This window comes from Dicentrarchus labrax, unplaced genomic scaffold (assembly GCF_905237075.1).
Source record: "Dicentrarchus labrax unplaced genomic scaffold, dlabrax2021, whole genome shotgun sequence".
NCBI lineage: Eukaryota > Metazoa > Chordata > Actinopteri > Moronidae > Dicentrarchus > Dicentrarchus labrax.
Genome location: NW_026136714.1, coordinates 26,901,873 through 26,919,101, shown reverse-complemented (window position 1 = coordinate 26,919,101; position 17,229 = coordinate 26,901,873). Strand labels below are relative to the sequence as shown.

Here is a 17,229-nt window from a genome sequence, read left to right as displayed (position 1 = left end):
TGACTTTTTTATGCAACCAGAACAGTTGGATCTGTAATAGTATTTATCACAGTCCCTGTAACAGCTTAGCCCTGAGTTTACATTTACAGCATTGCTATCGGTTGGGGATTTAAACACAAGAACTGATACACTGTTTTTGAGAATTGATACAATATCACAAAACAAAACAAGTGTATGGATATTTTCTTACACCCCCTAGTTATCACCAAAACCCTGCACAGTGCTTTGTAATACTATGGGGAAGGATTTTACAACAGTAGAAAGTAAGCAATCAGTCTTTCATCACAATGACTCCCAGGTAAATACATGCTGTTCATGTTACAAAGACCTCGTCCAAGAATGTGTTCAGTGCCTTGCCGGATGATGCTGATGATAATTTGAGCCAGGTTCAATTTGTTTTTGCTGGAGCCATCTGCATCTGCACGCCGTCAACAGAATGGTCTCATTCAAATTAACGAGAAAATTATTTTTTTTCACACAGGCTTGATGTCAGGCTTAAAGTGGCCAAAGTGGATATGAGCAGGGTCACGTTCAGCTCTGATTAAGCACTGTGTTGTAATCAATCAATGTGTTTTTTGAGGCAGTCAAGTGCTCTTTGCAACCAAGGCTGCTTGTTAATTGCTGCCTCCAATGTTTGGGTCTATTCAGGTCCACCAAAGTTTAGAAAGGGTCTATTCAGGAGTTTATTCAGATCATGTCTGACCCCTTTCAAATTAGTTTTGAAAAATGAATTCAAGATTTTAACTTGTGAGGTCTAGTTCAGTGACAGCCACACACTCCAGTTGTGCCCACTTTTCGACAAAGAAATCTGTTTTAGGATAGTTTTGTAAGAGAGAGACTAACTGAACAATATGTAGTTTTATGTCAAACATTATAATTATGATTAGGCAGTCTGCCTACAGGAATCAGGTTGTTCTCTGTGCTTTTTCCCACTGTTATGAGCTATATGTTATTAACTATTGATACATTGTATTTTGTTCTGTGATATTGTATTGATTCTCAAAAACACTTTTGATTTTGGTGTTTAAACCTAAACCCCCAACCACTAGATAGCAGTGTTGAAGACGTAAACTGAGGGTTATTATGTTGGATGTTACAGGGATATCACAATATACTGAATTGTAACCCCTGTATTTGATATATATCATATCGCCTCATTCTTGTCCTACATGTTAGCTTTTTTAAAAAACCTTTTTTGGTATGGTTAAAGCACAAGCACCTCCTAACAGGTGGACTGGATTTGTGTATTTCAAAGGAAAAAACTATATGTTCAAGGAGTCTGTAGTATAGTAAGTATTTTGCTGGTGTTGAGTGGATCTACTCACTGTCGGTGAAGAAGACGTGAGCTGCTCGGTACCTCGGAGACTGCGGGTCTCTGAAGTCCTCAATCAGACCCTCAACAGACTGAAACAGCAGAGAACAATGTTTTAACTTACGAACTGTGAAGGTTACAAATTCAGTTCTTCACTCTGTTTAAAAGTTAGTGGAAAGAAATACTGAATAACAATCCAGCATGTTTAATTTATTTAACGTGACATTGAGAAGAACAACAATTGTACTCTGTATCACCCCACCATGCAAACTAACCCCATTGGAAATGTATTTTGAAGAATTCAAATGACAATAAACTGGCTTTTCTCAGTTGCTGGACAAAACTGCAAAATACTGTAGGACAAAGAAAGCCGATGAGACATCAATGAGAGACTATTATGTGCTGTACCATAGAATTATAACCAGCCTATACAGGAGCTGGATCATTTACCTCATCTGAGGGTGTGATCAGGTAGATGGCCTCCATGCTGGGCAGAGGCTCACGCCGCTTGGTTATGTCTTCTACAACTGGAGAACACAGGCAAACAGTTAGAATCAATACTCATCTATCAGCTTGATTAGACTAGATATGCTCTCCTGAACACATGACCTCAGATCAGTCAGTGTTTAATGCAGAACTGGGATAGAACGTTTTGAGGTTTTTGTTTCTCAAAAAACTGACGGATGCTCTGTCAAAGGTCGTATCAAGTTTGAAATATTATTACTGTTTTAAACCCTTTGAAAAAGTAAGCATCCAAACCATTTTAATACTTCTGTTTATCAGTGCCAGGAATGTATGTAAATCCTGGTATGTAGGGTGTAGTGATTCAGTTTAGGAGTTGCTGACAGGGCTTTAGTCTCATTCTGCTTTCTAGACCAACTCCTTTAATTCAGTTTAATTTGTAGAGCACCAAATCATAACAGAAGTTATCTCAGAACACTTTGTAAATAATCTAATAGACCTGCTCTATTTGAAGAGAGTACATTTATAATTGACTAACATTATATTAGCTGCTTACTAAAACACCCTGAAATGAAATGAAACAAAATAAGTTACATTATTTGATTTTAGAAAATTTGAGGTGAGGGAACTATGGATGGTATAATAATTCTTCAACTTAATTTAAGGTAGTTAAAAGTGAGGGAGTGAGAGAGATCTGTGTGTCAGTGACAGAGGGAGCGGGAGAGAGGGATTGATATGTAACATTAACATTATCTTCACAGGAACAGTTATTATATACCATGGAGCACACTGCTATTCTCTAGTCTTGAGAATAAGGATAATATCCAACAAGTTGTACATGCCATGACTGTAATGGATTCTGCAGTCTTAAAACTGCATTATTTCTAATGGCCAGCAGGGGACATGGACTACAAAACTGAGAAATTAGTGAGTCTATTTCTCACTTGATTTATGAGTTCAGTAAATAGTTTCCTAATGAGTTTATGGTGTCAATCTCTAGTTTCAGTATTCTTCCATACAGCATGATGTTCATTTAATAAATGATGGTCCCATTTAGAGTAAAATAGACGATAAAGCAGGGTATTCTTAGGGCATGGCTACCTTGTGGTTCATTCTCAGTGAGTCCGTCCAGCTCAACGCACCAAACTCAGATCAAACTGTCAAACTAGGCAGTGCTGATCAAATATGAATCAAAAACCTTTTACAGCTTGGCTATTTTATATTAAAATCTTCTCAGACTTATTTTAGTGTACTGTTTATGTGTAATTTGAGAACGTGCTAAAGATAAGTTAAAATCAAATGCAGCCAATGAGCACTGCTCAACTTGCAGTATGCTGAACTTGAGGCCTCAAAACGGTACTCAAAAAAAGCACAAAGCAATGGGTAACATAACGACAGTTCACACTTGAGATGGAGCCAGGATGTGTTTAGCTTAGCAGACTGGAAACCAGCTAGCCTGGCTCTGTCCAAAGTGAAAAAATGCCTGCCAACAACTGTAAAGTAGACCAATTAACTTAATGTAAATACAAAAAGAGAAATGTTAAAAAGGACAATTTGTTGTTGGAGTGACATGAAGGGACTATCGCTTGACAAATAATAGCCATGTGAAGTGACTGTTGAAGTCCTGAACCTGTCCTCACAAGCAGAACTGTACGCACGGAGACGCATGAGCTGATGGCGCTGAAGCTGTTAAAAAATAGTTCCAGCATGTAACCCTTCATAAAACCACAAGTTGTCAGATATAGATATACAACATGTTAATTGGTTTAGTAGTGTCATCAGAGGCAGGCAGATATATACATTTTCACAACTCACTCTAGGATAGTAAACAAACCATTCCTTTAAAGGAACTAAAATATGCATGAAATGCATTAAAAAGTATGAATATGTACACATATTTAAGCTGTACAAGCTAATGTGATCCACTATTTCAACAAAGCATCTTTCCTCCGCCATTCTTTCACTTTCCTTGCATGGATACCCATAAGTATTTAAATTGAATTAATTCTAGGAATGAATCATCCACATAGTAGTGGGTTTTGATACATAATTTGATCAATTAAGTAAATTACATTTAGATACATTTAATTTGATTAAACTGAATTCAAAACTACAGCTGAAGTGAACCTGGGTGGTTACTTACTGGTGATTCCCTCTGACATGATGTCTGTCATCTTACAGCAGGAAGAAATCATCCTCATACTCAGCTTGTCCACCACCAGCACCTATAACAAAGTCACACACAGCAGGAGCCATTGGAAGGACTTTATTTTGACAACTTCAGTGATTTTATTCATATTCAGTGTCAAGATCACAGAGGAGTGATGTTCAGAATAACAGGACCATTACCTTCCATTTTCCTTTCTCTCTTGCCTTCTTGATGACATCATTCATTATCTCTGTAAAGGAGGAAAGATTACAGTTCAGTCAAGACCTCAACATAAAACACAAATCCTTCTCAAAAGTTTCCTGTTAGATCCAGCACCACTGTTGATTTCCTTGATTTTTATAAACCCTGTTTTCTTGCTGCAGGTATGAGTGTCGAACTGCACTAGAATCTCACAGCATTATAAAGCATGTGACCCACAAGTGAACCATGGAGTGAACAGGGTAACTTTCAGCAGCCAGCTGTTTGAGTTAGTGATACAGTCAGCATAGTAACACTGACTCAACTGACTGATTACCTTGTGTAACCATGCCATTGTTTCTGCAATGTCAAGCCTCCACTGTATTGGGGAAGTGGCAAAAGTTAAATCAGCAGATAACCCCAAAATCTAGACAAATAAAACTCTCTTCAAGGCTAGATGGAGCAAAGTTCCATATGTGATGACCTGAAGGAGCTCATGATGGGGAGAGAGCAAGAGATAGAAACAAAATAACGTAATAATATGTGCAAATTGTGGAGACTAAAGTGCCCTCCATGTTGTCAATAAATTATGTTTAAGATCGGAAGGTTTATCTCAATGCATTGCCAACAATCCCATACATTTAAGATACATATGAAGCAACTACCACTGCGATATGATACCATTAACATCTATTGTGATACAGTGCAATTAGACACGATTTGATTCAACACAATGCAATACGATGTGATGCAAAAGAATATGATGCTATGCAATTCAGTATGGTACATATAGTTTGATTTATTTATCTGGTTTCTCTTAAGCAGCTTGAGAAACAGTTTAGAGAGGATGAATCAATCTAAATATATAACATTATCGGTAACATATTATTCATCTCATTTCTAAATAATAAAGGCATAGGGCCTCTAGGGGCACTGACTTATGCAGGTGTGGCAAAATTTTACAATTCCAACACTGTTAATGGACCCCAGTCTGCAGAAATATTCAAATATAATACGTGAAAATAACACATTTATAACACCACATGCAAATAACTGCAAAGTGTTTGCCCAAAACTACATAGGATTAGCATAAAGTGGGCATGTCTGCAAAGGGGAGACTCCTGGGTTTTTCCCATTTTCAGTCGGATATCTTGAGGTCAGAGTTTTTCCATCACCAAAATGTAGTCTAAATTTGAAACGTTATTTAGCCCCTTCACCGACATGCTAGAATGCTATGATTGGTACCAATGAATGCGTCATGTAGTCTCATATGATACCAGTATCTTCACTTAGTAGATAGCAGGATAGTAGCAGGGCTATTTGTGGTTCCTATAGTCTCTAAAAGTAGAACAGGAGCCAGAGCCTTCAGTTACCAAGCTCCTCTCCTGTGGAACCAGCTTCCAGTTGTGGTTCGGGAGGCAGACACCCTCACCACATTTAAGAGTAGGCTTAAGACATTCCTCTTTGATAAAGCTTATAGTTAGGGCTGGATCAGGTGAGTCCTGAACCATCCCTTAGTTATGCTGCTATAGGCCTAGACTATCGGGGGATTTCCCATGATGCACTGAGCTCTTCTCTTCCTCTCCCTCTCTTTCTGCACTCATTCATGTCATTAATGCATGTTACTAACTTCACTTTTTCTCCAGAGTTCTTGTGCTTTCTCATCTCGCAGGTTCTCATGGATCCTGGTGGAGCCTCCTGCCATGGTCCTGCTTGACTCCCATTGCTAATATCACTGATATTATTGTTGTTATTATTATTATTGCTATTATTATTAGTACAGTTACTATTATTACTATAATCACTGCTCATTGTCCTCCATCGTTGTTGTTGTCGTCATCATCACCTTCTTCATGTTCATCATCATCATCATCAGTCACTACTATTAGTGTAGTTGTTGCTACTGTTGTTGCTGTGCACCTTTGTCTCTGTCTCAGTCCTTCTGTCGTTACCTCTGACCTCTGTACCTCTCTCTCTCTCTCTCTCTCTCTCTCTCTCTCACCCCAACTGGTCGAGACAGACGACCACCCACCTAGAGCCGAAGGATCTGTCCTAGGTTTCTGCCTTTTAACAGGCAGTTTTTCCTTGCCCTTGTTGCCAAGTGCTTGCTCATGGTGGTACTGTTGGGTCTCAATAATGTTATATAGAGTTCGGTCTAGACCTACTCTATTTGAAAAGTGTCCTGATGTGTTCTATGAACTGCCGCTATACAAATAAAATTTAATTGAACTTAGCTTTAAACCATGGGGTGGCCAATCAGATCTAGATACACACCTGAGGGCCTCAACTAATAATTGTATATGGATGAAACGTTTTTATCGATGCAAAGATATCCCAAATACCAAAAGATTTTTAAGTGGGGCAATCACATCTTTTATGCCAGTGCACCGATGCTAATTGGGGAATCTTACCATCCCTCATGTTTCCATCAAGCAAGCAATGCCTTGCCTGCACACCCAGACCTGATGAATTTCTCATCAAGACAGTTAAATATGGCCACCGGCAGCAGGAATGTGTGTTTTATCTACCGTCTCCAGTTCTTTGATGCACAAGTATATATGTAATTTTACATACAACAGGTACCTTCATCAGTCCTCTGAAAGTTAAAGACCTTCTGTTCTTTTATATGAGCTGTTCTACACAGATTCAAGAAAGGTCATTTGTATAGTGTCTGACTTTTTTACTTTAAGCTACTCTCCAAACCACATTTCCTCTGGATAGTCAAAACAAATCCCATTAGCTGAATTATTACAGGAAGTTCTCTGTTTACGCAAGTGGCCTTTCTCAAAGTATTTATAGTAGTGGCACTGTTGGGCACTTACTAAATGGATCTCACCCAGGGTGCCACCTAGGCTGGAGCTGGCACTACATCTGAGCTAGCTGCTTTAGCTGAGATGCAACTGACAGCTCTGAAAAGCTAGTAAGTAGACCTTTGAGCTTAGATAATTTTATAAATTTCAAAATTTGAAATACACAGGCTGTGTTTGCAGTTATTATGCACTGGTGGCTTCAAGTTTCTACATCACACTGTAGAAGTTGCATACTGGACCAGAGTTGAATTCCAAACTATTTCAATCAGATTTTTCAATGAGCTCAGAAACTTTCCACTTTCAGCAGATGAATGTGAAAACATCCTTCTAGTGTCAAACTCTGCACAGACAGCATTCAAACATCACACTGTAGGAACAAGAAGGAACACTGATTTCTGACTGGAGGGGGGTTTAATATATATAAGCTGTTAATAAGAACACATTTTGGGTGTCGGTTTTGTACTATTGCATCTGACTGGAGGGAGCTTATTTTGGCAAATAAATGTGATTCTGATTCTGATGCTGTCTGTTATAATGTTGACTTTAGCACGGCCGAATTAACCCAGGGAGCCCACAGACAAAAATGATTGGGCCACTAATGATTCAACCATTTCTCTGGGTGATCACACCAGCAAATGATAGCATACATACTGTAATACAATCAATAATGGGAGGTTGAACTGATTAGAGAGAGAGATGAGTCAGTTCCTGAGGTGTCAATCAAACTGTTGTTTTGTGAGACAGAATCGAGTGTTTCAAAATATTCTGTCACTTGTGTTGATGAGCCGCGTCCCAGTTTCCCTCACTACTGGGGGTTTAATCTTCTGTCCAGTCTGTTGGACTGAACATGCCGGGACTCAGCGCTGGGAGGGACAGGCCCACTGCAATCACTGGCTCTAATCTGCTCCCAATCCTCTTACCCATCCACCACTCCCCACCGCTATTTCTGGGCCGTTTCTGTGTCAGCGGACATGACGTCATGGGGAAGCAGCATCACTCGCTCACACACACACACACACACACACACACACACACACACACACACACACACACACACACACACACACACACACACACACACACACAGATAAACACAGAAATAAGCAAATAAGTCAACATGTCCTGTTTCCACAGAGGGTCAGACCGACATTTCACTTGAAGAGCTGCTCCTAAAGTGTCATAAGCACATTATCACAACAGCACGATAATAATGAGCCGACTGTGTGGCTAATGACAATAATTGTAACACTATATAAAATTTGAGATAATTCTCTAATGTTTGTCAAAGGCCTAAATAGAATATGTATATAAATCATCATAAAACATCCCCATAAAGATGGTATATACTCAGATATTTTAAAATCCACGCTCTCTCCAGTCAACCCTGCTGTCTGAGGAATGCGAGTGATGACGGTAAATAATTTATAAGTCATTATGTTCCCGTTTATCCAATCATTCAACCGGATTAAGTGGAAGTACCCATGGAAGAATGGGATGCCACCCGACAAGCAGCTTTCACAGGCGGGATAAACAACAACAGGCTGTCTAATCCCGGTTTGTAATATTGTACTTTATAACTAGCCTGTAGAGGAGCAGCTCTTCTCTTCTGGCAGACACTATGTCAAAGCAGAGATGATGGAGGAGGACATTGTTGCCCACTGAGGTATTTCACTGTCTGATTTACTGTAACCCCTCAAACCCTGCACAGGCACTGCTGTGTTCATGTTGTATGCAGGGGCGTTTCCAGACTTTTTTGACTGTGGTGGCAGTGGCGCACTGACGTCTGCAGGGGTGGCATGACATATATATCTCAGCTTTCCAGTCATTCCCACTTTATGCAGATCCAACACTGTTTATGGACCCCAGTATGCAGAAATACTCAAATACACTAGGTGAGAGTAACACAATTATACCACATGCAAAAAATCTAAGCAATGTTTTTGCCCTAAACTGCATGGATTAGCATAGTGGGCATCTCTGCAAAGAGCAGACTTGTGGGTACCCATAGGCCCAATTCATTCAGATATCTTAAAGGTCAGAGGCCAAGGGACCCCTTTTTCCATCACCAGAATTTAGCCTAAATTTGGGGTGTTATTTAGCCTTTCATGACATGGTTGATACCAATAGATGCGTGAGGTAGTTTATTATGATACCATTATCTTTACTATAGCCTTAAAATGGAGCCTGCTACAGCCTCTGAAAAGACGGAGTGGAAGGTTAATGGGGTGGCACTTGGGATGGCCAATCAGATTTCAGGGGTGGCCACCCCAGGCCCCCAGTCGGGCCCGCCCCTGATCGTATGACAAAACTTGTCTAAAATAAGCCCTCTTTTAAAAATGTTTCAATTTAAATTTAATAAGCTTTATTGGCATGAAAAGACAGTGCTTATATTGCCAAAGCAAACCAATATTAACAATTATAATAGCAATAACCTTGTTAGTTATAACTAAATAATAATGGCAACAGTTGCAACAATAATGATAATAATAATGACAATACATTTATACATATTTTACAATCACCCTAATAAATAAGGCGTTGTAACTCAAATATTACTGTGCTGAGGTTCTGTAGGGTTGGTAGAGGTTAGGGAACTGAGTCTCAGGACCAGTTGGCTGAGGGGACTGTATTCACAGTTCATCTCTTAGTATTTGAGGGCTTGGAATTTTTGAGGGTTGCTAATTTGTAGGTGGTTATAGAATTTGATGGCTCTATTTTCAAGGCATTATTTGTAGTTTTTCTGTGAAGGTGTAATATAGTTTTACAGAAATCTGTATGAGGTGTTTTGATTGGATCTTTATTTTTATTTTATTCTATTGTCTGTATTCTCTTCAGTTATATAAGGTTTGTTGTTTGTTTTTGTTTCTTATCCATATCTCTCTATTGAAATTCCTATGTAAACATATGAGAATGCAGAGATTTGTTGAAATGTATTAATTGCGTGACCCAAATAAAAAGTTTAAAAATAGAAAAATATGTGTAGACTAATCTTGTCTAATAAAACCTGAATGTCGAGGTCCATTTCTGCCAGGAAAAGACAGAAGAATCGATGAAACGAAAAGCAAGTTCAAAATAAAAAGTACTTCTTAAAGTAAATTCACGTGGAATCCTTACCAGATTTAGTATCTTATGACTTAAGTTTGTACTCTATATGTATATGTATTTCACAGCAGCCATTCTGACATGAAACAGTAGGGTAAACACAGGTGTTACCAATGATACTTATTAAGGTTCCATTCCATTTAGTGTAGCAGAGCCTTTACAGTGAGCCAACAAGCACAACAGCAGCACCCTCACTCTGTTTGACCCTAATGGAACCTTAATTAGTATTATTGGTAACACCTGTGTCTTTCCTCTGATTTAGTCTTTTTTTGCCCTCTTTAACAGGTTGGCAGTGAACATTTTTCAGACTCTTCATTGAAAACATTTCCTTGTTATGCCAAACTATTCTCTATGTAAAGATATAGTGGACTCTCTCTGGTTTGTTTCCATAGCCTGTCTGTGTGCAGCTGAGTAGAGGAACTGAAACTCCTGTTTTTATCATCTTCAGTGAATTAAGGATCTGGTGGTGAGCAATAGTGATAGTGCTGCTGCTTCTGGTTAAACAAAAGGTATACCTCTGTAGGGATCCTTCCTTAATGCTGCCAGACACAGAATAACAATCTGAGTCTGTCGGTGGCACAAACAACAATTGTTAGTGGACACACTTTTATGGCGGCATTTGTCCCAAAGGATTAACTAACGTCACATGGCAGCTATAGCAGCCCGTTTCAGAGCTATTTTCTCATCTAATTCAGGGAGGTAAGGGTTTATTTTGTATACCAGAGTTCTTGGAAAGACTGTGGAAAGACTAACAAAGATGGTTTTGAAGTGCTTTGTACAACTATCTGCAAGGTAAAATGACTGGTTTTGTCTATGGAGTCTGGTTGTCATTTTTATAATCTTTAACTGATAATCAGACTACATTGACATTTTGTTTTGCAACATTAACAGTAATCCTGCGGCGATTCAGTGTTCTGGAACCAAACTAATATTGAGATATTGTTGGCCAAAACGTTAATACTGGGACATGCCTGATGTAACGGCAGAAAACAGTCCCTACTGAAATAAGTCCAGCTATGAGTGTTCATTTTAGGACTTCATCAGGTTTCAAGATACTGAAGAACTTCCCAGAAATAAGGTCCTAAAGGAGCAATATGATCTTGGTAATTTTAGGCCTTTGTATTCAGACCAATGTGTGACAGTTCAAAAGACTGATTAAAAAAATCTCCTCCTTTTGCTGACACACCTGTCTGTCAGGGTACATCCTAATATTCTTATATCATCTGTCCTTGTGTAACCCTGACATTGATCAGGTTCACCATTATTAAGTCTGATCCAGTACTCTCACTTCTGCTCTGAGGCCCAAAGAGCCCGTCATTAGAGCTGGGTGCTGCGGAGGAGCTCGCAGAGCAGGCTGCATAGGACCCTGAACACCGGTTTGCGGAGCATGCATACAGCCTGTGATCGTCAAATTGTTTTCAACAATGCTTATGTTCCTGGTTATGTTTTTAATATTCCTTGTTATTATTTTACATGCTGATACTGATCAGTGAGAGAACACTCCCTGAGATGTATTGGGTCACCATAGTAATGTATTGCCATTGTAAGCAACATAACTGGGGATTCAATCTATGATCTTTGGGTTCGGGATTGTATGTTTGTATAGTAAAAACCCAGTCTGTGTTATTCTGGAGATACTCTCCAGATACTCAAAGCCTAATGGGACAGATTCCAGATTCAAATTCAAAAACTAAGCATCTGGGTAGTCAGGAACTCACTCTGATTTCTAGGAAACAACCATGTGAGTCAGAATTCCATTCTGATTCTAAATAGGTCAGGCTCAGGTTGCTTGTGTCTGTAGAACCACATTGCATCATGATTTTAAGCTGCACTAATCAATATTTTTAAATGAACAATGGATCAAATGACAGTGTGTCATACAAACTGTGTTACTCACAGTGATGAACCCACACAGAATTATCCCCAACTCTGCAGTTCCTCTCAGCTCTACCCAGCTTTTTTAGCCCCTTTTGTGACTTTGTTTTGGTTTTGTGGCTGACAACTTTATTATTATTATTATTATTATTATTATTATTATTATTACCCTGTTTCCAGCAGCAGCTGTTTACAGTGAAAAATCTCTGATAAACCTGCTCAGCACCAAACAGAGGCACACAGAATGACCAGCTAACATAATGGAGCATTTAGCAGCTAAAGAACCATTTGTTCTATCAGGAGTGAGACCAAACTGGAGCTTAAAGGTTTATGAGAGACTGAACCAAAACAGTAACGTTGATGGCCATAAAACACAAAACAATGAGCTGAAAGATGCTTCAAGATCCCCTCCAGACATGTATACAGATAGTCTGCTTGAAACAATAATGTGTGTTTTTCTCTTCACAAAAACACAAGATGTCTCCTCCTTCACAGTAAAGTCCATTCTTAGTACCAATGTCTACAGTGCTGCATGCTGCAGGAATGCCAAAGTACCTTTAGTCCACATTGTCATCACTTCAAATCTACTCTTGATACCTGAGGACAGCCCCTCTTATTCTGCTGTGTCTTAGTTTGTCTTTATGTTCCCTTTATTCCAGCTGTAAGATAAAATAAAAATCAGCATGAAAACTGATCATTTTGCAGTAGGGCTGCACTATATGGTAAAAACATCATATTGCGATCATATTATGATTAACGATTAGTATGGAAATTATCATTTTTGCATAACAAATTACATTTTCACTGAAAAAAATGATTAAAATCATCATGATGTGAAATGTTTTGGGGTCTGTACAAAACAAATCTGGAGAACCAGATTTGTAGGTACGGGTATCTCCACAGAACAACAGTACTTCATTATAACGCTGTTTGTCATATTTTACCTTTATCAAAAATTTGCAGCTTCTATGATTTGCATATGGCACTTGACCATATTGTGATTTTGATAATATTGCAATAAATTGTGCAGTCCTACTTTGCAGTAACCTGCCTCACTGTCAGACTGATCAGATGGAACCACTCTGCATCAACCAGAGCCAAGTGAGCCTCTGTTCCCAAAATATTGAACATGTCCTGTTTGATGGAGATCTGTTGACTGTTGCTGTCTGCAAAAATGATTTATCCTAACATGTCTCATATTGAGTCAACAATATATAGTCTACACTTGGCAAGTAAATTTAACCGTTATCTTGGATTCTTACCAAAATTTCAGCCATTTTCCCAAGATTGATATCACCATTAATATTTGATTAACAGCCTGCATCAAGCAGAAATCATTGCACTGCAGACAAATCAATTCATATAAACTCCTCAAATAAGTCTGATTAGTGTGAAAATACAATCTAGATTGTAAATATCTTGATTTTCCTTTCTTTTTTTGTAGTACACAAAGGCTACGGTCACACTGCTGGTCTTAATGCTCAATTATGATTTTTTACTGAGATCCGAATTTTTTGCGTGGTTGTTCACATTATAATTTAAATGCCACCACCGTCAGACTCCAGTATGAACAGTCTACGGCCCCGAAGTGACCCGCATGCGCAGAAACAGACGTGATGTCACACGCAGCATGCTGTGTTTACGGATGTAAATATGAATGCTACACATGTCAGCGTGTGTGTATCAATTTTAAAGTATTTGTGCAATCGGAGGCGACAAAATTATGATTGATTATGATATTGCCGCGTCCCGCCTCCTCCGGTGCAGAATTGTGACGTCTGTCTCACTTTAATGACGTAAAAGTCGGATGAAATGCGACATGACCGTTCAGACTGAGGTCGCTTTGAAAAACATCAGATATGTATCCGATTTAGAACCACATATGAAAGTGACCTTGATCGGATTTGAAAAAATCGGATTTGTGCTGTTCAGACTATCATAAAAAAAATCAGATATGGGTCACATAAAGTCAGATTAGGGCCACTTTTGCCTGCAGTGTGAACATAGCCTAAGGGACATGTTGCCATACACCACACAGACTATCATCTAAAGGGCTTATGAGTTGTAACTAATGACTTCATTAATGTTGCTAAGTTCTAAAAACTCCCTCTGACCAAACAATCCTCTAGAATTGAGATGATTAATTACCAATATTATTTATATTATTGCCAAATATAAAGGATGAATAGCTGCTAATGCAACAGTACACAACTTAGACTCCCAGAATGTGTTCTTATTGACATTTTATATATACATTTAAAGCCCCCTCCAGTCAGAAATCAGGGTTTCTTCCTGTCCCTACAGCATGATGTTTAAGGGGCGGGGCCTACCAGCAGGATTTGTGATCACAAATAGTATGGAAGTCAGTCCTGGTCCAGTATGCAACTTGTACAGTGTGATGTAGAAACGTGAAGCCACCAGTGCACATCCACTGAGAATGGACTTTACAGTGGGGTAGGAGACATCTTGTGTCCAGCAGGAAAACTTTAGAAATGAACAACATTCAGAGATTAAGGCAGAAGGAGGATATGACTTTTTAAGGATTTTAATGTGGAACAAAACATGTCAGATTTATAGCAGTTTACATGTCTTAATACATGTCTGGAGGGGGTCTTTAACCATTAATAAAGCCATGAGCTAAAATGTGAATCTGTAGCACTGAATAGTTCACAATGGGAACGAGTGTTTTCACTCTGCTGGAATCATTTGTTTCCTGTCAGTATCTTTTTTTCTCACTAAGCGCATCTTTAGTCCCGTTGGTGACACCAAACAGCACTGACACTGTCTGTCCGTCTACATTATAATAATGATGTTTCCTAATGGGCTGCTGATGTTGACATACAGCTGACAGTAACAACAAACTCTTGTTTAGTTGTGACTGGCTGTCAGATCTTTCCTCCTGCATCTCTCCTCTTCCTCCGGTAATGATGTCAAAGCACTTAATCCGCACACACAAAGATTAGCGAGGCAGGATTTAACCAAACCAGGACTCAGTGCTCTCATACCAAAGACAAACGCCAATAACAGGACAATGGAAGACAGACACTTTCAGCAAAGTGTAACAAAACACCAACAAACAACTTCATATCTGTATAATGATCCCATTGACCATTCACTCTGGAGATATAACCACTTGGCGAGCCGCGTGGCTCTGATGTGTCCGTGCGTCTTTTGCGCATCGAACTTCCCAAAATAAAAACAAGTCTTATATTAGCATTAATAATTAGAAACGTTACATAATGCGAGCTCATGCACTCATATCTCACAATGAATGTTTGTTAACAGCTCTTTATGCCAATACAATACTTTACATGGCTTTGGAATAATAACCATCACATCAGCTGTGGATGATATGTCAACATGTCAATAAAAAAATAAAAAAAAATACTCTAATGAATAAAATAAACAGTTCTTACTCTCTTCAACAATCGCTTTTAGTCCAAGTGGTGCCATGATGAGCCCTCTGCTGCGTGTCCAGCTCTCCACAGAAAACTGACCGGAGCCACAACTAATGTCAGGCTCCTAACAATAAGCTGCGCACTTCCGTTTCAACTGATTACAAAGTAAAAGCCTTCAATTGAGAAAGTAGTAAAATGGTTTTGGTAAAATAAGTACATAATATTAAATACAATGTAAAATAATATTGATTATTAATATTCATTAATTTGAGTAAAAAGCTCACTGAGTGTTTCATCAAGTAGACAAACGTTCCAGGTTCATGTTTGACCTGGGGATCAGTATGTGCAGGGGCGGATCTACAGAAATATCCATGGGATGAAAAAAGGGTGACATGGACACATTAAAGTTTGGAAGAAACATATGCTGATTTAATTGCAACCAATCACATGTATCAGTATTTGCCTGGAAAAGCCCACAAATATCTCTTAACCACTAACCATTCAACACCTTACTGTAAGATCCGGTACATCCTAAATACAGGAGCCCCCTCATGTGACATCGTCATGCCATCACATTGTAACACACACAGAAACATACAACATCACAACATCTGTGCAGCCGTGCAGACCAAAAGCACTGGCAGCTTCCACTGGGAATACAAGCAGTTTATTTAGCACTGAAATGCCATAAAACATCCTTTTAACATTGAATGTTAACAAACAGTATATTAAAAGAAGAAATGCACGAAAATGGATGAATTTCCCACATATATGCTGCGTGTGAAATAAGTTGGCTGTGTTAAAGACTTAATAAATTGAATTATATTTATTTTGGCTAATGAGATGCATCGCTGATTAACAGTAAATGTGATGCTGGTTATTTGATTATTTAACACAATAAAATGAAACATTAAAAAAGAAAACATTAATGACTCATTTGGAATTTAGAGCACAATTTAGGGTGTGCACATCTATATATAAATATATACAACTGCAGCAAGATAGGGACATGCAACCACACATGTAAATCTAACAAGGTGAGCAGAATATAAAATTATTTTCTCCTTGCATCTACAATAACAAATATAATAGATTGTATGTATGCAATACCTGATATACTGAGAACATCATTTACATGAAATACAACTTGTACTGTGAGGAAACTGAAAAATAAGGAGTGAAACTGAGTTTTCAAACTGCATTTTCTTGTGTACTATTTGTGCTGTTTACCTTGACAGCAGTCACTGGAGCCATGTTTAAGGTTTAAGTTTAATTGGCTTTTTAACACCAATCAATGAGGCTGCAGGTTTGCTGCTAAATACAGGCAACAGGCATACTCACAACAGACTATTGTTCATGGTCTTTTATTTTGAAGACAACAAAACCTTAAACTTAGTGCCTGATATTCAGTCTGACTTGCTGTGCCAGAAAGGGTGACAGAAGCCATTATATTGAAATAAAAAACTAAAAGCTTGTTTAAAACGGTACACTGCTGCAGCAGCTGATGTGGTAGAGAACTCCAGACAGTGGGACCAGAATGACTGCAGGCACAATAAGCTGATTCAGAGTGTATCCGAGGTATAGATATAATGGTTCTATGGTGCAGCTGTTGGAAGAGGATCTAAGGTCTGCAGCAGAGGAGGGGTTAGAAATGGATGAAAGGAAGTTGTAGAGCAGAGTGGAATAATAACAACTACCCCCTGGGGTCCACAGATATATGACAGGAGCCTTTAGTGAGGAGGACACTTCAGGCCAGTCTAAAAACAAGGTGACTTTTGGGTTTGGTGTCCACCAGAGGGCAGCAGAGGAGAAGTAAACGCACCATATTATCAGTTCTTCAAGAGAGAGGAGGAGAAAACAAAGAGATCTCACTCCTTCGCAAACTTGTGTCCACAGTGTTTCTCTAAGCCGTGTATTGTTTCA

At 38.8% G+C, this 17,229-nt stretch overlaps 1 protein-coding gene across 2 annotated transcripts in view; it reads right to left on the bottom strand.

Moving 5' to 3' along the window:
* The window catches only part of stxbp1b (syntaxin binding protein 1b), a 34,512-nt gene extending 19,103 nt beyond the window's left edge, over positions 1–15,409 (bottom strand). For both annotated transcript variants that reach the window (XM_051422314.1, XM_051422315.1), the window contains exons 1-5: positions 15,325–15,409; positions 4,124–4,173; positions 3,918–3,999; positions 1,763–1,839; positions 1,326–1,404 (exon numbers count right to left, since the gene is read on the bottom strand). In XM_051422314.1, coding sequence (XP_051278274.1) covers positions 1,326–1,404; positions 1,763–1,839; positions 3,918–3,999; positions 4,124–4,173; positions 15,325–15,361 — 325 coding nt within the window. In that variant the 5' untranslated portion in view covers positions 15,362–15,409. The remainder of the gene's footprint in view (positions 1–1,325; positions 1,405–1,762; positions 1,840–3,917; positions 4,000–4,123; positions 4,174–15,324) is intronic.
* Between the last annotated feature and the right edge of the window lie 1,820 nt (positions 15,410–17,229).